The sequence below is a fragment of the Habropoda laboriosa genome, unplaced genomic scaffold (assembly GCF_001263275.1).
Source record: "Habropoda laboriosa isolate 0110345459 unplaced genomic scaffold, ASM126327v1 scaffold176, whole genome shotgun sequence".
Classification (NCBI taxonomy): Eukaryota; Metazoa; Arthropoda; class Insecta; order Hymenoptera; family Apidae; genus Habropoda; species Habropoda laboriosa.
Genome location: NW_017100321.1, coordinates 805,181 through 826,561, shown reverse-complemented (window position 1 = coordinate 826,561; position 21,381 = coordinate 805,181). Strand labels below are relative to the sequence as shown.

The following is a 21,381-nucleotide window of genomic DNA, read 5'->3' as shown; positions in this document are numbered from 1 at the left end:
CTCGGTTTTTTGGCCAGTTACCGACCCACGGACACCAATGCAGCAAGTACCGCAATGCGGTCGGTAACTTGCAGTTTCCGAAGTACGGCGCGTTAATACAAGGGAAATTACAGGGTGCCTTGGATTCCTTGTACGAATACCAACAGCGCCACGCTTGATGGTTCTCAATAGCCTTAAGGCGTGTTTCCTGGAGGCCACGCGTGATACGCGTCGCCGTGGAACGAATGAGAACCCGGAAGGCGGATCCTCCGCGCACTTCAAAGGGAAAAACCTGTCCGCATCGTTGAAACGACCTGCATCCATTCTCAGACGTATCGGGCTGCCTTCCACCGACGTATATGGCGTCTGTTTCGTAGCGGGTCCCGTTCGAGGAATTTCATGCCACATAGACGCCCAATTTGTCTTATGCACTGCGTCTAGCCTGTAATATCATTTGACGACAGCTTATCATTTATTTCCGTGACATTTCTGTCTAGTTCGGTTTCGAAAAAAGGCATGATCTTAATCCAAACCGGAGCGAGGTCTCTCCCTCCCCCCATTTACCTCTCGATTCTCCAGTGCTAAGTAGACGGAGGGATTCTGGGTAGGTGAGAATCGTTGAGAGATGTTTAATTAAATATTACGAATTACACGATATATTAATACGCGTCTCTTTAAGCTTTTTAAACAATTATTATTTGTTTGCAATAGTATTTCGTAATTTTTTTACGTATTTCGAATATCTTATCGCTTCATGGTGTTTTTACGAAAAATTTAAGATACCATTTCGCGGTACAGATCCTGTATCTCGCGCACAGCGCTCGATTCGTGTATATCTTACAGCATCAACAAAAAAAAAAGATCGCAAGAAGAATGCTACCTCTGGATGCTTCATCACGCGAGCATGAATTTTCTGTGTAGGGAGGAATCATCCTTTCTCGCATCACGCCACTTATTATGATCTGAAGTCAAAGGGATATTACGCCATCTGGTGCGAACCAGGCAGTACGAGCAAAGAACAGTGTAATCTGTGCCGGACAATATCGCCGATTCAGACGGAAAGGGGGAAAAAAAGATTCCGGCATAATTTTTCGCGCTTCCCAAGCTACGCGTATGAATGGTGGACTCTTCTTGTTCTTTTTTTTTTTTTCATTCGGGGGCAAATCTTTATTCTGCGTCTGCTGGGTCTCAGGACCGGCCCAAAAGAATTTCGTGACCTGTTCCACGAGCATTGCATTCATTTCCATATTCTATGTATTTAGTGTTTACGTCTACTTCGTATCCGGTCGTTTTGAATGGCTGACAAAGCCTGGCAAACTGGTAAATGAACTAGACGTTTGATATTGAACTCGCCGTTAACTCTTTTTCATTTATGTGCCGCACAATACACCGTTACGAGAGCGAATAATTGAACAAAGAGGGAAAAAAAACTGATATCTCGTTGAAGTTACCGACGTGGTTAAAGGGTGGCACATCGAGCTCCGTTAAAACATGCATGAAGATGAACACGAAATAAACCATCGAGCCTCGTTTCTATACGGCTAACCAAACAATCACTCGTAGAATCGATTTAACCTCACCGCCTGCAGCAAATCTGACACTTAACCTCCAAACACGTTACTCTTCGCATACCATCAGGTGTGACATAAAAAAGGTAGGAATTCAAACACAACGTTAACCTCGATAATTGCTTCGGTAACAGTTCAGTAACGCCCTCTGCTAACCTGCAATCATCGGGTATCGATCAATTAACGGGGGGTAATATCGATTACCTAACGAACGAGTGTTATTTATCAAATAGCGTGGAAGGGAACAGTCTCGGTCGACTTTGCTGCATTTAAATCCAGAGTGCAGATGGATCGGTATCGAGTTCACGTGGTTTTTTGTTGTTCGTTCGTGTTTCGAGAGTCGATCGGTTCCCAGAACGCAGCGGCGAAACCGCGAGGCTTTGCACAGACTTATATTCCGGATCCCTTCCTCTCGTTTCTTCGTCTTTCTCACATCTTCTCTTCTCTTCCGTGTCCCCGGCCACCTCCTCGATTCCTTCGTGCTTCTCCTCATCTTTCTCCTCTTGTTCATTTGTTTTTCTTGCTGCACCATCTCTCTCTCTCTCTCTCTCTGCCTCGTTCTATTCGGACGCAACAAGCACATGTTAAGGACAATTCACACTGGATTAACGGCGTTCATGGAACAATTTGAGGAATTCGTATAATTGTTATGGATTCTGCCTTCAGTGCTTACTTTGGTATGAAATGTCCCCTTGTAGCGAAGTCTATAAATGCTTCTACGCTCATTATCGCCAATTTGCGGTAAATGCTTCTCGAGAATGACGTTCCCCGTCGTCGCAAGACGACGGAAAATGCCAGCGATGTTTTTCTTGTCGGTGTACAGAGGTAACTTTGAAAGCAGTAATAAAGTTCACTTATTTCAACGGTTAGCTTGTCAGCGTAGAGCCATGATTAAAGGTTAGTCGTTCATTTTTGCCTCTGAAGTTGTCTAGAATTACCGGTGTGCTAACTTCAATCAGGACTGACATAATGCTGTGTATTAGCCCTAAGCAAGAGTTGTATTAAGCTGTTGGCAGCCGCCTATCAATCCTGGTCTGACATATTCTTTGAGAAAAGGTGGAACAATTTTTAAATATTTTTGCTCGAGCCAAGTAACCGTTGCGTGTTTTAGCGTCTCAAGGACTTTAAGGGTGGCCAAACTGACATGCGTATGTAACTGCATCTCGATATTTACGAATGATATTCACGTTTTTTTATCTTTTTTTTTAAGCTACTTAGAAACACTTTAATCAAAGTGACGTTGACGTTATCACTTTGTATTTTCATTTTGAGCCTGACACACTATCTACCTTGACCCGAAAAAGAAATCGTGACAATCTCGAATCCGATCGTGGGCGAAGGTATGCTACGGTGAACTATACTCCCTGTTCAACAGCCTGAAAAATTTTCTGCCGGAACATGCACCCTTCTCTTGCATAATACGCGGGACACCCATGACGTTGATACCGTGTTGTTACGTGTTTATGGCGTTCGGCGTCGATGGATGCGATTACCTACAAGATCCTGTGATTAATACGAAATTCTATTACACCTTTTACATAATTCAATTGAGGTTACCCTTTCAACTGTTAACCTTCACTTTTGTACACAACATCTGACAAGCGTCATTAAGGTAATTTATTTTATATAAAACAAGTGAATATTGTAATTTCTCTAGGGATCAATTTTTTATTAATGAAAAATGTTACAAGCAAAATTACATATGTATGTACATATTTCGAAGCATACTGTGGGTCACGAACATAACCTCTACCGTAGAGTACCGCGAGTATGTTTACGAATATACGTACAATGTATGTACGTATTTGCCAGAGTTTGCTCCAGCTACAGACTCCCACGGTGGGAAAGTATTCGCGAACAACGATGCAGACGCACCCTGAGGCGTGCACCGAGCGAGAGGTATTCACCAGGATTAAAGTACGTTCTCACAGGCAACGCGTCTCTCTTTTGTTTTCAAAACATTCGCCTGCACTTCTACCCTATGGTGAAATAAAAAAAACTACCATATGACGTTCAGCGAGCGATACGCGCTTCAAGGTCGTCGCAATTTTCCATAGGAAAAAAGAAATCTTTTCTCAGAAACTAACTTTAAACTGTCAGGCAATTTTGAATTTTTTCTCGAAAATCTTGGACTGGTCGTTTTCATAGTCTCGTATTGTGTCTGTTATTCACGGTATGGCGTTACACGCGGTGTTCGACTGTTCAACAGTGCTCTTTATGTTTGACCACTTCCTCCGAGTCACAATGGCAGACGCAGTTTTATGAGTATTAAAAGATACATGGGCTGTTTCTTGCGGGTAACACCTGTATTTGTACTGTAATGGTGGGCTGGGTAGTGTGAGGAGCAATAGAAAGCTTCCAATTGACTTTCCTGTGTTCCGGTCACCATTGTTCGCGAGTGTGATCGTGTTTAGTTTGTACACACGCGAGAACGCGCCTTTGCATAAATTAACCTATGCACTGACAAATCTAAACACTGTTTGTACGTGGTATCGTGCATTGTAATGTTAGCTGTGTGTTTTCACGAAGACTACTCGAAAAAACTTGGCCGCTCGATTAATTAAACGTATTGAAATTCGATATTTGGAAAAGATGGAACGTAAATGTCTGTAAATAGTGACGCAGGTGCTTTTTTAAGTAGATCCAGATGAGGGATGTTCTTCCGTAAATCGGTTACATAAGTAAGCAGGTCTAGACCGGCAGTCTTATAATTCTGTTGGGCTCTTGAAAATGATCAGAGTTGAAGCAAAATAAAGGCATGTCTGTTTCGTCCGGACGTGACCTCAAGATTCCTTCGAAGCGATGCTGTATATGTACTTTTCTTAGTATGTACTTCTCTTCATTTTGCGTTACAGCTGCTGTTACATAAACAGGAAGTTTTCCCTTCGTGGAAACGGTAGCCTCAGAATGCATCCAATGCACTGAAATTTCATTTATTTCTTTTTTTATATAACACACGAAATTTGCATTAGAGATATGTTGAAATTTTTCTGAGAAGAATTTTGAATAATTTCTTTCCTATCGTGCACACATAAAAATATCTACCTACAGAAAGCATTGTTTGTTAAGCACCATTCATACGCGTATGACGCAGCACACGCGATACGTCAAGTCCCATCTGTCCTCAGCAACCATGGCGCCAAGCTCGAAGCTGATTACCCACAGAACAACAGAACTCCTAAGCACGCCTCTAACGTTTCTTTAAAAAGTGTTATCTACTTTATCCACCTTGCAATACCACACATTTCTTCATCGAAACCCCTCTCCAAGGTATGTCCAATCTCCGTTTGGACTACATTAATCCTGAAACGAGGAAGGGTTAACGAAAGAGCTTTCGACACAGCATCACTTTTCGTCCGACTGTTTTTTTCCGACAGGGCCTGAATGAATACGGGCGGTCGAGGGCGCATGTAGTCACCACTCGTCCCGTGGCTCTCCTGTCCTTCCCTACCCTCGAGTCGAGCAGCCGCGGCCGTACCTTTCCCCTCCACGTTGCCAACAGCCCAGCACGAGAGCACGTTAGGGACCGTCGGAGCGCGCAGGCTGCCGGCAAATCTAGCCGGTACCCCTCAGTTCAAATCGAAACGGCGACCGGTCGAGACGTCCGCGCGACTTTGCTCGATTTTGGGCGCGCGTCGCGACAAACCAGCCGGCAACCAATTAACGTTCTCTCTGTCGCGTTATGGACAACCACGCTGGAGGTTACTCGAGACGAGACAGACTTACGACGTTCGAGTGACAAGGAACGAAAACGTGATCCGCGATCGTTTCCGTCCTCTGTGTGTGCCCTCGTGTGCTTTTTCCTCTCTCCCTCTACTGTGGACCTTCGCTGCCTTGGCGACAACGCTTTTTCCCTCGCTACGTTCGTGTGAACGCTCATTGCACCGTTGTCGCGACGCGTGCGCCCAAACACCACTCTCACCAACGGACTAGTCTCTACGAATCGACGGATAAACCACCACCGATCGTTCCTTTGGATTTTTTCGCATGTCGATAAGTACGGCTGTACCACGGTTGACTTATCACGCGGCGGCGGATATACGCAACAACAGTGGGGCAAAACTATCACTGAAGAGGAGGTACACTGTTACCAGACGCGGACAAAGGAAGAAAAACACAAAGAGGGATACGAAGTTCTTATGTTTTTGCCTGCCTCGTGAGAATCGTAGACGAGCTTTATACATTGTAAACAGTGGCTCGTCGAGAAAGGACCTTAGAACGTTGTTCTATCGGCAACGATCATGCGTTTCGTGTTAAGAATTGTACCAGTTGCCTAACGGTCTCCAGAGGCTGAATATTTATCAAATCTCCAACGAAAAGTGTTAACGGTATTACCGGCGGAGTGTTTCAACGATGATTCGCGGTATGGGCACAACGTGAAGTACTTAAAGTACTGAAGGAGCAAGAGAGACAGAGAAAGGGAGAGAGAGAGAGAGAGAGAGAGGGAGAAAATAGATAGAAAAATAGATAGATAGATAGAAGGATAGAGGCTGTGGAGTTCGAGTTTTCGGGACCGGATCCGTCGAAAACCATTCAGGACCCCCCGACCGCGAGTTTTCTTGGAAGACTAGCCGTGAGAATGGATGTAGTGTCGAGTGGACTACTCGTACCAGCGAAGGTCGTGGATATTACTACCTATCACTCGTCTTTTTATTCACCGCCACCCACCGAGGCGTAAGTAACACATGCGCATATCAGTCTCCCTTCAGTGATTTACATGAACACTGACGTTTATCTTGATCACGTGTTCGTTTATACTTGTCTGTTAATCTGATGTTTCCTGGTGTAGCTTTGTAACGTGTAATTTAACGTTTTGTTCAATCCCTATCGTTAAATGTTTATCGGTAATCATGTTTCATTTTGTATAATTAAATGAAAAGAAAATGCAATAATGTTAGTGATATTACGATCACTTAAATGGCAGATTCTTTGGCAATCCGGTGTCTCGGGTTTAAATAGGCGTCCGAAATTCCACAGCAAGGTTATCGCCTATTTAAATTCTTGCCGGTTCCCGACTTTATCTCGCTCAAACTGTCAGAAGCGCAAAACAAACGTGCACAGGGAGAGCATAACACGCAATAAGCGTCAGAAGTATCTTGCCGCGAACCACGGAAGTCTCCGTTTCAGCATCGATATCAAAGGATGCGGCCTTATCTCGGGGTAGATTGTAACGGCGGTTCGTGTACAAGGTTCCCTTCTTTTCTGTGCTTACTCGAAAGAACTTCGTTATTTAATTTGAAATGAATTACCATAATACAAATAAAAGAAAAAATATTAACTTTTTTAAATTTATACAATCTGGTAAAGATATCAAAGCTTCGGTAATAACAAATTATTATTGTTATTATTATTGTGATTTTTCAAATTTACGTAATATTTATTAAAAATTCAATATTACCCAAGGAAATTCTATCGAATTATTTTTTTGGTATTCACATCGATCGTAGCCGGTCCCTACCCATGATTACGAATGCGTTAGAGGAGAGACGGACGGCATTTTCTAAAAGTCACCCAGTAGGTTGTAGATGGTCAAATAGCCGAGAGAAGGGAGAAGAGACAAACACCGCAGGCAGGCAGAAAAGAAAAGCAGCAGGCATCTTGGAAGGAACCTCCGACTATCCCTTGTGTTGTTGCCTAGCAGATATCCCACTTTAGGCTCGTTTATCGCCCGGAGCCAGAGGGAAAAAGACCGGGCCCCGTATAGAGGGCCTGGCCGGGGTCTGCTTTCTCGCGCGCAGGTCTACAGCCGGGGCGACTCGTTCTCGACTAAAGGAGATTTAAACCCGGTTCCAGATCGAACCCGTTGAGAATTCCCCTGTCGTTTATTTCGTTTGCCGGCGAACGAGTTTGCGTCTTCGTCCTTTAACCGGGGGCCCCTGGCGTATTAACTATTTTCTGAATTGGCTTAATAGCCAACCCTGACCGCCTTTCGACGTGTTCCATCTTCATTGTTCCAATGTTAAATGGACGTTCACTTAACCGATTTATTTCTGCACTATATAACATATATATAAATATTTCATAAAAAAAAAATTGTTAAATCGCAAAAGAAAAAAGAGATAGGTTGATCCATGAAGGAATTCGATACCTGGCCGGCAAGGCACGAAATATGGCCTGAAGAAAAAAGGAAAGTACAGAAAAAAGCGAAATTGAAGAAGTATATCTGGTAAATCAAGATTCCAGGCCTGTTGAAAACGCAAAATCACCTTAAGGAACAAGGGAGAAAAAAAAAAGGGAAAAAACAGTCAAGGAGATCGACGAAAGAGTGGTAACACACAAAGGCTCGTTGAATTTTGAAGAGTTCGCACTTAGGCGCAATCCTGAGAAGCGAAGAACTACATCTACAAGCGTGAAACGCGGAAACCATCAGTTGTAACGAACTCTCGTCTCGGGACGTAAAACGCACGTGATCACTTCGCGAACGGTTCGATGCGCGCGCTGCTCGCGGGCTTAGAGTGGGGGTAGAATAGAGAAACACATAGATACATGTGTCTCGCGGGAGGACACGCTTTCGGTCATCTAAAAACGGGCAAAGTTAAGACGAATCCACGTGTCAGTTTATCCAGATAACCGGCACGTGTGTTCATGCGGCGACTTTTGTTCGCGAACCGTCCCGAGAAATTCATGGAAATCCGCTGTCTGATCTCGACCATCGTTTTTCTTTCTTTCTGGAGGCAGGATGCTACTTGCACAGGTAGAATAGGACAGGAAACGCGTGATTGGGTTTCTTAGTGATGTCTCGAGTTTATGGGTTGCCAAGGGGGAGCTAGAGAGGTGAGTTTGCGAAAGCGTTTAGAATAGGAAAGCGTGTTTGACGCATTTCGTGCTTTTCATTAGCGACGGCTGCGATAAAATCAAGTACATAGTGTATCGAGTGTTTTCCTCGAGAATTGCAATGAACATCAGATTCGATAGATGTGTACGCTTCTTAAAAAATAGACATTCCCGCCGCGTGTGGTCAACAGATCTCTCGAAGAAAAAAACTCGCCGACGTGTGAGGTTATGTCATGCTGCAATGGGGGGTGCATAGTAAACATAGAACGCGCTACCCGTGGATCGATCTAATTTTAGAGAAAATTCAGGAGGCTTCCGATGGATTCTCAGCGAGTATAGAGACAACTTCCCGACGGTATGCATACAGTATCTGTACATATAATCTCCGGCGGATCGCGACATTGGCGGTCATTTAAATTCGTAACGGAGGAGTGTCCTCTTGGTTGACGATTAAATAACCGTTTAAGCAGCTGCGTTTCTTTTTAAAGCCTTTCACGGACAATGTGCACTGTAAGGCAACGACATGAAGATTCAGAGCAAGAATGAGATACGAAAAAAAAGGGTGGAAAGAGATAGACGTCGAAAGACGGCCAAGTAACAAATTTCTCGGGGGATTCCAGTTCTTCCGACGAGATTCGCGACCTGGGCCCCTTGAGGAAGTCCCCCCGAGAAGAAGGAACGACCTTTCACTGTTTTCATCTCCCTCTTTCTCTGTGTGTTCTGGCTGGCTTACACACAGGCTTGTTCTCTCTTCTCCTCATTCGTATCATTATTTTCGATGTCGGGTTCGGTACACTCGTTCGAGGGTCGACGTCGTCGTCGATCGTCGTCGGTAGAGGGTATACACAGAGAAGGGCGAGCCTGATTTCCAGCATCTGCTCCAGTCAAGAAAGACCGCAGTCTGGAACGACTTTCGCCTAGCAAAAGCTTTTGCATGCGCGCCTTCTCTCGTCTGCGCGACGCCTTCTTATATTCTATTGAGTCTTCCAAAAGCACCGAAGCATATGTTTTTGAATTGTTCTCGAACGGGGGACGTCCAAATGATAGACTGACGCGTTTCGTTGCGACGCTGACATGTTGAATTCTAATGACCTTCATTCACCTTGGAATATTTCTTTTATCCCATGTATTTCACTTTTTACCTACTAAGTGTTTGTCCGACTATTTATTTACGATGTCTTTTATTTTTTGACATTTCCTGGCAACGAGCTGCTTGGTGATTCTCATTGTAGGGAAGAATAGATTTTTATAAATATTTGTCATAGTAAAATTATAAAATGTAGATGAACAGATACTTATACATTGTAGTATAGTCTCGTGTATCTTAGTTTATGGTCATTGCATCATGTGGTATTCTGTTACTTACATTCTCGACAAAATTAGTATATTTTCTACAACTACAACGATGTAGAAACCAAAAATCATAATAATCAATCTGAAATTTCCAAGAAACACAAACTTCTCTATTTTTAGTTTACAGCCAGCCCATTACAGGGTGTTTAGAAAAAAGAATATAAACATTTATATGAAAATATGTAACTCTACAGAGAAACAAAATTGACAAAACAGTGTATCATATTAACAAATCTATTTTGTCTTCAAAGGGTCTCCACTTGTCCGCCCATCAGTGTCGACACGTTCTTGGAATCTCCTTGAAACGTATACACATACAAATTCTCCATGTACAAGTGTAAATATTTTTCTTTTTTTTTAACCACCCTGTACATTGACGTAGAGGTGTCACTTTCCTTCAAGATTACCACTAACTCATAAACTACCCGATTCCATCGACCCTAATTGACCAGCACACCAGGTCGGTAACTTCCCAAGGCCCCACCAGATGTCCACTCGCACACGGTGTTGCTCTTGGAAGCAGTGGCGTAGGATCCAGGTTGGGGTAGATGGAATCGGGGATTCCATAGTCTGGCCCTCTAATCAAGCAGCATTAGCAAGGTGCGCATGGATCGCCATGAGGTGTTTGATTCTCTCTTGCGATGCAGCCTCGTTTCCCACGGTGGAATTAAAGATTCACGAGGAGAAAATACCCATCGCACTTGTCATGGGAACGAGCACCAGGTGGCTCGTCGCTCGATTTACAATTGGTCGCCGTGGCGCGCACGGGGTTAAGGCGTGGTGGTGGTGCACTACGCGCACCTCCAGTGACGAGGGGGATGAAGCTCGCTGCCTACAGGGGCTTCTCCTCCCCCCCTTCCCCCTCGGTTTTCGCCTGTCGCTTTTTTTTTTATTCTTTAATACCACCACACCCGTAGGGGCACGGGAATTTCCCTCGCCTACCTTGCCCCGCGCTGTGGCGCACGCGCTTTTGAACGTGACATATGCGCGCGACTCGGGGTTGGTTCAGTCGGTCATACGAATCATACGCGAGGAGGATATCGAGAAGACAATCGTATTGCTAACGAGGGGTGCATTAGCAATTTTTTAATCATTCTTTTGTACACTCATTTTTATAATACAATTCTTTTTTTTTTTAATTTGATTTTTGATATTTCTATTACTAACTGTATATAGGATAATTAAAAATTGTTAGGTTAGGCGATTAGTTTTGTCATAGAATCTCATTATAGAACCGGTGACTATTAACTTCTCTGATTGCGTCATTATTAAAAGTAAGAAGGCATTAAAACGTCACTTAAGAATCACACAGGAAGTAGGAAACGCTAAAAATCCGTATCCTCGATTGGCGATTCTCGTTCGCGAAGAGAGAGAGAGAGAGAGAGTCATACGTATAGCGCTCGAACACGTGCATCCTTGTATACACGTGCATCCACATGCATGCGTCATAGGAGCGGGTGCGCATGCTCAGGGAGCGTTCTATTGGGGGGAAGTTTGGCAGTGCGAGGGCATCGAGGCAGGTGGTAGCCAGATGTCTCTCGTAAGGACTTCTACCCTGATGTCGTTGCCTGTTCATTCTCTCTCTCTCTCTCTCTCTCTCTCTTACATATAGACATGCCATGTAGACTTTCATTTACGCGAGTTTAGTAGCTAGGGTATATACCTATCCCATCCGTGCGTCCTATGCTCGCGCGGAACGTGTTCGAACCGGCGCACGAATTCATCTTTCAAGCCGTGTATACACATATCCTGTGGCTCCCTTTTACGGGATGAGTCGGTATATACACATAACCTCTTCACCGACTCGTTTTCGAGAATCCATCCATCTGTGCGGTCCATCATTGGTCGGCGAACTTCAATACGTTTTTCTTTTTTTTTTTTTTCCCGAGAGGAAAAGTTAACATCAGTCGACTACTACGTCTATAATTGGTACGAAAGTTTTATCTCTTTCACAGTGGAATTTTTATGATGCAATTAGAAATCAAATGACCAGACGTCCCTGCGAGATGTCTCTCGATAGTCCGGCGCGTACTCTGTCTCACTTCTCTGTTTTCCTTCTTCCTGTTGGACACGAGGTGGCGGGTCAAGCGGCACACCGGTCGAACGATAATTAATCCGTACTTTCGAAACGTGTTGCCAAGTAGTAGAAGCGACCACTGGATCCGACGACTTATCGCCACTCAGTGGAACAGGTATAGGTGTGTTCTTACGTGAATTTCTATCGCGCATCTCTCGTCGCGTGCCGCTTTCTAATTCGCCGAATATTTTCCAAAAGTATGATGATTTAGAAGAATTCGAACCTCGTTTCACGAATAGAATACTTCCGACGATTTGTATTATATTGATTTATCTTGATTAAAAAAACGCGTCAATTTTCTGCACTTCTTTTTTTCACTGCTGTGCGTGTGTGTTTTGTTGGAATTTCTTCAACCGGTCCATTATAACGAAAGAAGATTCCGAAACGAGTTGACCTTGATCTTGACTCGTCTTCCTCTGCTTCCATCGCTTATATGCGCTCGTCTCCATTCAATCTTTTTTCATCTTATCACCTTGTCGTGCTCTCGAGACGGATTCCCTTAATGCCATTCATGAATCAGGCGACCGCAAGTCGTGTGTGCTAGATGACGGCTAAACGTGGACATGGTTCATTGAGTAACGTTCCTCTTCGCGATTACCTTGTCCGCCGCTGCACGTCTCTCTCGCCGTTGTAAGGCCGTTATGTCATCGGATTCTCGATTATCCACGGATTACATGGTGATTTCGCGTTTACCGCCGCTTAATGAGTTTCCATGAATCATCGTAGTACTACGCTTTACCGGACGGTAATGTAACGACCGCTACTTCTTACCATATTTCTTATCTTTTTTTCATGAAAAAGGTTACACGGTACTCAACGTGTTAAATAATCTTGTCAGTTTCATAATGGAATATTGACATTACCCAACTGTTTTTTACGATTGTAACAATTGATAATGAAAAATAAACTAACAAAATTTTCAAATGTCGTTCTATGTTAAACGATGATCATTAAACCTAACCTCAAATTCGAACCGTTCAAGAAGAAAAAGTTAATTGTTTCCTTTCCTCGTGCTAACGTAACTCTAAAACCCATGATACATTAAGCAAAGACTATGTGATTAGTCGAGAATGCACACTAGGAAGAGGAAGAGAGAGAACGGTAAGATGGTCGGAGGAACTAAAAGTAGACGCGACCCCGTCTCAGGCAATTTGTCACGGTCACCTGTCCCGCTGATGATAGAGGAACGCGCGCATAGGATCCCGTAAGAAGACGGACCGCGCGCCGCACCGGTCTACTTGGAAATTCCGCATATTTTACCAGGGCGTTCCCTTTCATCGGTGGCTCCGCGGCACGAGAGGCTTTTTAAACGCACAAATTGAGGAACACGCGAGTGCATCGTGCGCCTACGGCCCGTGTGGCGGAGAGGGTGGGTCGTGGGGGTAGCAGCTGACGGCTAGGGAGAGACCAATGGATCCCTTGCACCTGGTCTCCAACTTTGGAAAATCGACGACAGAATCAATTGTCCGCCGGCGGCCGCACGCGACTCAACGAAACCCCGGACGATAACAGTTGCATTGACCCTCACTCTTGACCCGTTACCCACAGAGTAGCATCGGTACACTCTATAGATAACACACACTTCAAATCTGTCTGCTTGAGGGATGGCTTCCGTCGCGTTATAACGCACGTCACACACGTCTGTGATCATTGAAGATTGAAGTTTTGTAACGCTGTGTATAGAGGGTAGAAATAATGTTGCACAAGAGAAGAAGGTTATCAGAGATCAAGAAGACCGTTGGGATAAAGTATTTTTTTTCTTTCATGAATTTCCGTGATGAGCATTCTTGAAAATTCTGAACCCTTTAACCTCTTTGGTAAAAGTGTTTTCACGTGCAGAGTATATTTTTTTTTAATGAATTTCTCAATAAAAATTGAAAAGCAAAATTTTTTTTTGGTTCAGACAGTATATGCGTTATTTGACGATGTAAGATTAACCTGACCCCTATGAATCATAACGGTAGGTTTCAGTAGTCAGGTTTTTTTTCCTTGTTTAGTTGTTGCCATGGCAACGCACGCGAGACATCCCTCTTTATATTCTTTGTTGCACGAAGATGTCTGACGATTTCAATGCTACGATAAACACTCCCGTTGTTGTCAGCCGTTAGATAATACTACCTACTTACCATAGAGGTTGAAAAGAGTTCTCAGGGAATTTCTTTAAGAAGGGTAGAACCATCTTACTCGCACGATAAATCGAACATTGACCTCACTGGTTAATACAAACCTTCATTATCGTTGCAGCAGCCAGGGACCTTTAGCTACACTGTAGATGCTATAATATCTCAGAACATCTTTCACGCTACTTTGTGAACGACTGTGTGTAGTTTCTTTTATTTCGTCGAGGATCGATACGTTTCTCGGCCGCAGCAGCGGCGGAGGCCTCGTGCGATACGATCTTGAAAGGATACATATACAGTGGGCCTAAAAAAAAAAAGGGCGCTACGAGTCTGCCGTCTGGTTTTCCCGACATACCATGACCATGGGACATACAGACGGTGGACATTACTCGAGGAAGGGACATCGGGTGGTACGCGCGGCGCGCAATGACCTTATTGTTGCGTGACGAGCAACAGGCGGACGAAAGGAAGGAAGGAAGGAAGGAAGGAAGGTGAAGTGAAAGAAAGAAGGAAAAAGGAAGACAGTGCTAGGGTCTCTAAGGGCCGCTCGTTGCAAAAAGGGGGGTAGAGAAGGGAGACGAGGAGGCAGACAAGAAGCAAGGAAGTGGCCGAAAAGAGGGGAAAGTTCGGAACTTCGACAGATGTCCATAGAGGTGCGGCGTGCGATGGGTTCCCTTTTCCTCTCCCTTTCTCACGAGACGCTCGATTTTCATCGTGAAACTCGTAAACTCGAACGGGAAGGGGGGAGAATGAACGCGTGTAATCGCGGATGGAAGAAAATAATATCGTTCGATGAATAGGTTCGTTAACCCTCTTTCTGTCGCGCGCCATGAGCACGGTATTTATTATCCAGAATCACGGAGGATTTACCCGGTTGCCTTGGTAACATACCGTTTGTTTGACGAGAATCGATCGGTGTGTAAGTAGCCCCGTTACGGACTGGAATAGGGACGACGTTTACCGTAAGTCGGTATCTGTCATAAAAATAGCCTTGTGATAATAAAACATTGTGGGTCCAAATACGTGGGTTCACTACCTGTCGAATTGTTAAGTGAAACTATATATTTCCAGCTTTCAACGTTTAACGAGGTATACACAACACGAATATCACGAAAATCACAATATAATTTAAGATAAGGTTAGATTCTAATACAAAGGATTTTTCATTTCTTTCGTAGACGAAGAATAATGTATGTCGAAAATCTTTAAGCTGACACTTCTTAGAAGAAGACAAGCAGACATGTATGACGGTAGAAACCTTGATCATGGAAATAAAGACTAATGTCAAGTATAGCGGTCCATTAAGTTTCATTGAAATAATTGTCATCGAAGTTGTACAGCACACTCGAGTCATACGGCAGTCCTAGACAAAGGGGGCAGCTGTTACACAGCACCTGCTTGTGTCGCCACCTTTCAAGTAAACGCTAAGTGCGAGAGCTTGTTCATTCATTTCGCCTCACGACGAACGGCGCTTTCTTGTCGTCGTCGTCGAGGTTGAGCGAGACGATTGGAAATTTCGACCGGACGTCCTCGACCTCCGACTGTAGTTTCGCATGCTGATTTCGGGGAGAGAAGGGAGTCGGCAACCGATACGTTCAATTTATGTGACGGTAAGCTTGAAAGGAACAGGGGGAGGAGAAGAAGAGGGCTTGACTCTTATGTTCTCAACTCGTTCGAATTTCCGGAACAAAGCGTTCCTCCACGTATTACTAATACATCAAGATGGTACATCAGAATTTAACATACATTTAAATAACATGAAATTTTTACAAAATTTCTCTTTCGTTAAAGATTATTCCTGGTAATATTTTTTCCTTGTTTCTTCAGTTTCTATCACACTATATAATTTGGGTACCCTGTAGTTGCCTTGACGGTTAAGTCAGGAAATTTCAATTACCCCTTTGACCAACAGGAAGTCTGAAGCATCGAGGTAAGAGGATAAGAAGATATAAAATCCAACAAGATCCGATAGTATTATTACCCTTCCTTTTCCTGAGTCACCAACACTTTTATTCCTCTCTTCCTCTTTTAGGCTCTCATTCGCGTCCTGCCCTCTCGCGTGTTTCTTTCGAATTTCCTTCTCTTTCTCTCTCGTTCGCTGTCTCTTTCTCCGTTTTTTCTCTGCCCCTCCCATTTATTTCGTGCACACACCAGAGTTACCACCCTAAATTGATTAATGAGTGTCGCGGTCGAGTCATTTCGTTTGTCCCTTGTTTCCACCGCGACTGTCACGTGCTGGTCACAGTCGTGACGATTTTATCAGTTATTCTACTCTCGTCCACGTGCCCTTTCTTCGACTTATCGCTTCCGCATCTTCCTTCATTTGCTTCCGTTTCCTTTTTTTTTTTTTACACCATTTTTAACCACTTTATTCACCAATCTTTCCTACCAAAAATTCCAGGGACGAAATCACGTTCGTTAAAAAAAAAAAAAAATTGAGAAGACCTATTTTACGATTAATTACAAATTAATAATAATTATCATATCGTGAAATTTCAACTGTCCAGTTGCCCTTCTATGTTACTCATGCTCCATGCCGGATGCTTTACAGCCTAAATCAATTTGATCGTATCTCGAGAGATGAGCGATCCCATCCCGTATCACTTTTCGCAATCGTCATCAATAAAACGTTAGATGTCTGCTCGGTATAAATATTCATGAGAGTGGACAACGTAAATTTTGTAATTTATTCGCGGAGAACGAAGCGAGACCACCCCACCTCTCAGGGTTAACAAACATCGTGTACACACACTGCTGATCCTTTCTATCTCTGGGTGCTTCTCAGCTATCTCGCCACGGTGTATGCACACACACACACGCGCGCGCGCGTATGCCTATATACATGTGGATGTACAGTGTGTGCACATATTTTCGCGGATCGTGAGAATGCTATAGGAAGTCCTGCGTTCGGCCACGTGCCTCGGGATTTAAACTCAAGGATGCTCGCGACCGTTAGAACTTCCACGAAGGCGAAAGCCTTTACGTAACGCGCGAGAAAGAAAAAAAAAGAACGGTTACCGATCGCCTTCGAGCGAGTATTTGCGATTCCCAGCGCTATTTCTATCCTTTTTTTTTCGCGTGTATCGTCTAACTGGGTAAACTGTTGGTGGTCGCTAAATCTGAATGGAAGAACGCTGGCAAAATATTGTATCTTTCTTTAGCAACCTCTTCTTTTTCATTCACTTAGTTTCCCTTCCTCCCCGGTTAAACAAATTTCTCGGCAAATAATTTGGGCGGAATAATTGCGAAGTGATTTAATATTTTTTTTTTATTTATATTCGTATCGGGTAAATGTCTTTACAAGTGTCACGTATAGGTGTGTTTCATGTATTTTGTTGGTTTATGACGTGTCGATGAACACGTGGACAAGGTGTCTCACGTGCACGTGGTCTGCGCCGCCACTGTCTGCTCCATTCTCACTTTCAAATTTGAATGGAACCATTCGAATACCACACAGATGTTCAAGAATTCCACGCACGTTCTGCCTTCGCTTTGGTCTCGTCGAATGGCCATACAAAGTAGAAAGTGAAAAAGGGAATGCAGAAAAAATGCATTTCGCGCATTCCATTCTTATTTTGTCTGGATCTTTTCCAAGGAAATTTTTTGTTTTGCCGTCAAATAGGAAATTAGTCGTTTCTTCTGTGCAATTACCACTGCGCATGCGCGGTAGAAACATTGTAGAGTTTTGATAAATTTTCTACGAATTAGGTTATTGTTTCGAAAAATCGTTCTCTACTTAAAGGAAACAGTTTTTTTTTTGTGGGTTCTGTAAATTTACGAATCCAGAGATGGTCGATGTATCTAAATTCAACCGAATATCTAATGAGTTCTCATGGGAGCTACATTGTGGAATACATATACAGCGATTGGACACCTCGCCTAATTGTTGAACTCCACGATACCCTTAACATTTAAATATATTGCCCTCGGTCGGTAAATTTTTCTGGTTATTGCATTTGGTTTTCTAATCGACGTGTTATCTACGATCGATTTATCATTGTGATAATTTTATCCCATTTCCGAGAATTTATTTGCATGCATACCATTAACGCAAAAAGCAAACCGTGAACACACCACTTCTACGGAAATCGTGAATGTCAAATAAAATGGTAATATCAACACGATAACATAACCTCTTCGATACGACAGGTATTACGTGTAACCTTACAACGAAGCAGAACCGTGTGGAAATAGATTGTTAGGTTATTTTACTTACGAAGATTTTCCTTTAATAAACGTGTATACTATCCAATAATATGGCTTCTCAATCAACCCCGTCACGCAACGAATCACCCGACAAATCACGCGCATGTATTTATTTGCATAGTTTCACGAATTTCGCGACGTTCACTTTTTTTCCCTGCGACGCGGCCTGTGTACAGGAGACATTCCACCTGAGACGGCACTCCCCTTTCGGTTCCTAGCATTCCCTCGCGACCGACCACTTTATAACGTATTCCCGACTTGTCCACAGCCAGGAACGTAAACATATGTGCACCTGCAGAAAGTCAATGTGTTCGAGCTGGCCAAGATTGCATTGCTAGGCTCCGCCAATTAGAAGCTCAATTACAGGGTGTATCAATTTGCGTTTTATGCGAGTTTCTCTCGACGATGTAAAACAGCTGCGAAGAGATGGAAACGCGCGTTTCCTGCGTTGTAACACAGTTGCCACGTGCGTGACAGAGTGACATGCGCATGCGCCGTATTTCGCGGTGGCGATGGCGATCATCGTGAAGGGCAAGGAAAAAAAAGTGGAAACAATAAAGGCAGAGGATTTTATTAATGAGAGATTTTTATTGGTCATTGAACGGCTGTTTAATAGAAAGGAGTTAGTGAGGCTGTTAACGAATCGCTAAAAAATCACGTGACCTGTCGTTTGAGAGCTCACATGGGACTTATGTTTTCTCTCGATACTTTAGTGATTGATGAGAAGTTTCTAGGGAGTTCGGTTTCACTGGGAACAACAGTTGCTACTTCCGCTGCTAAACGTCACTTCGTCACGCAAGGAAAATAAGGATTAATAGCAACACGACTACTTTTGAACCACCCTGTAGGCACGAGAAATGAATACAGGGATATTTATAGAGTTTGTTAACTCTTGTTCATTATAACGTTGTGTTGTAGATTGTGATTGAGATACGATACAAGAAGGTTAAATTTGTAATAAATTTTAATTTTAATTATATATAACATTTTACCCTTTCTGATCCACTTAGCCGCTACAGGACTCATAAGACAAGGTGTTAAACCAAGTAACAGGTGTTCTGTTTTAAATTACATCATGAATATGAAAGAACGTGTTACAAAACTATCGTCAAAGAAACATTTCTGAAAACATGGTAGTATATACTACAACTTGAAAGAGCATGAGCCAATTTGTGATTCTCCTTTCGTATTCCTAGGAGCATTTTCACCCTTGTGTTTCGCCCCTTTCTCTCTCTCTCTCTCTCTCACCCCCAAGCAGCTGCGTGTACCGAGAGAGGAAGGTGGCCCTATAATATTCGTGTGTGTCTACATGTTCTCGCAATCAAGTACAATGGGAGGTTATGAAACGATATCGCTTCTAGGATACCACGAGTATATACGTATATGCTACGCAACATATAAACATATGCGAAACGCAGATGGCTGTGAACCTTATCGTTACCATTATTTTCCGCCCCTGGGCTACAGAGATACCCCTCGGTGACATATTATTTTTTGGTTGACCTAGAGCCGACAGAAATCAACGATGTGACCACTACCGGTCTCAGTGAGATAAACAGGAACGGCTAATTAACGACATAAGCGTAACAGTTAATTTCCTCCGTTCAAATCCCGTCTTCAACGCATCGTTCCCAACGTTTATTATTCAATTTGCTCACCATTTAATACACGCCAATTGCTACCTCTCACCGTGGTATTTCCATCAATTAGTCGTGTTCGTTATGTTGCATTTAAATATTTGAAGACGTGTCCAATCGTAAAAACAGTCAATTATTGGTTTATCGCTGGGAATAATGTGTTACGCAGATAACCTAACATATCCATTACAATAACCATATAAACTTCTCACCATAACTCTACCATAAACGTCAATCATACAAATCTTTAAAATGTATATACTATGTGTATACTACTTACATAAAAACGTCAAGTATAGTTGTTTTTCACTTTCAACACCGAGACTGCATCCATCAGTTTTCACGCATCGACTGGAAATGACCGCGTGAATGTATTTTCAGCGGTTCGAATGGCGGAATTGTGTACATCGTTTCACTCGAGAGGCATAGCGGCGTCTTTGCAGCGTACTCTGGCGGAACAAAAGGGTCAAGCCAGCGCCGTTTAGCGAAGGCTCGCACGATATAGCCGCACGCAGCGGATACGCGGTCGCGACCGGCCTGGAACAGTAAACATAACAAGCACGCCGGACCGTTGCGTTTGATTTCTCTGTGTAAAAACACAGACGAAGGGTACACACGCTTGTTTCAACTCGAGCTGACCAGCTATCGTCGACGGATTACGTCATGCCAACGAGCATAGACTCCACAGTGGTTGGAATGTAAATACGTTAAGAACGACGTGCAGCCGACCGTTCACTAATTGCGCTTGACGATGGATTATTGTGTAACACTAGACGAGCTGACGTTTCCACGAACGTGAAACTTTCTTCACTTTTGCTTGTAACTGATATTTTAAGGTTATTGCACTGTAGCTTCAATCATAATTCTGTCCTTATGAAATTGAGTGAATCAAAATGGAAATTTTTTAATTTTTTCCCACCCACAGCTCTAGCAAAAACTAGCAGCAAAAGTATTCAATGGTCCAAGACCTTTTTTTTTTAGTCGTTCTTTTGAGTAACTGGAACAAAATACTATTAGATCCGAGCTGCGGCACATCTTGTAAGGAGCTTAGGTTAGGATCACTGTTTAGATAGGTGGAATCACTACAAATGGCCTTGACTGTAACAAAGAGCTTTTAATCGCCCATTTATCAAGACTTTATATTCACTATACGAAATACTTCCGGTTTAGAGGGATAAACCTCGTAGTGCGTAAAGACATGTGAAAGGTGCGAAAAGAAAGTGTAAATAATAGAGAATAAAATTTGAAAACCCACCTATCAAATACGAGGTTCATTTTTTCTCTCAAAATTTCCCCAACATCCTCTCACGATGAGAGTGAAGTGGGGAGAAGGGGGTGAGAATGAATAACGATCATTTGCGAAGGAAGCGGACAGGAAATCCTTGCAAACGAAGAAGGAACAAACCACTTGTAACCGCAAAAACTGACACTCGCCAGACTGTGGTCAAGATTGCCTCTTGGCCGTCGGTTCGAGCAAGGGTGAAGAACAAAGGGGTGGTGGGTTCGCGATAGTTCCATCGACAAAGAAGAGGAAGAAACGCGAGGCGCGGGACGGATGGTCAGCCATCCGTGATTTCCCGTCTTCGCCTTTGTACCGGTTGAAAAAAATGGCTATATCCGTTACACGTTCGCACGTTCGATGTTCTTACGAATTTTCACCACGATCT

The 21,381-nt window shown here is 43.4% G+C and overlaps 1 protein-coding gene across 1 annotated transcript in view; it reads left to right on the top strand.

The window, feature by feature from the left end:
* Window positions 1-6,126: 6,126 nt before the first annotated feature.
* LOC108574288 (myb protein) overlaps window positions 6,127-21,381 on the top strand; it is a 24,652-nt gene continuing 9,397 nt past the window's right edge. Inside the window, exon 1 of the mRNA XM_017936852.1 lies at window positions 6,127-6,221. Coding sequence (XP_017792341.1) covers window positions 6,127-6,221 — 95 coding nt within the window. The remainder of the gene's footprint in view (window positions 6,222-21,381) is intronic.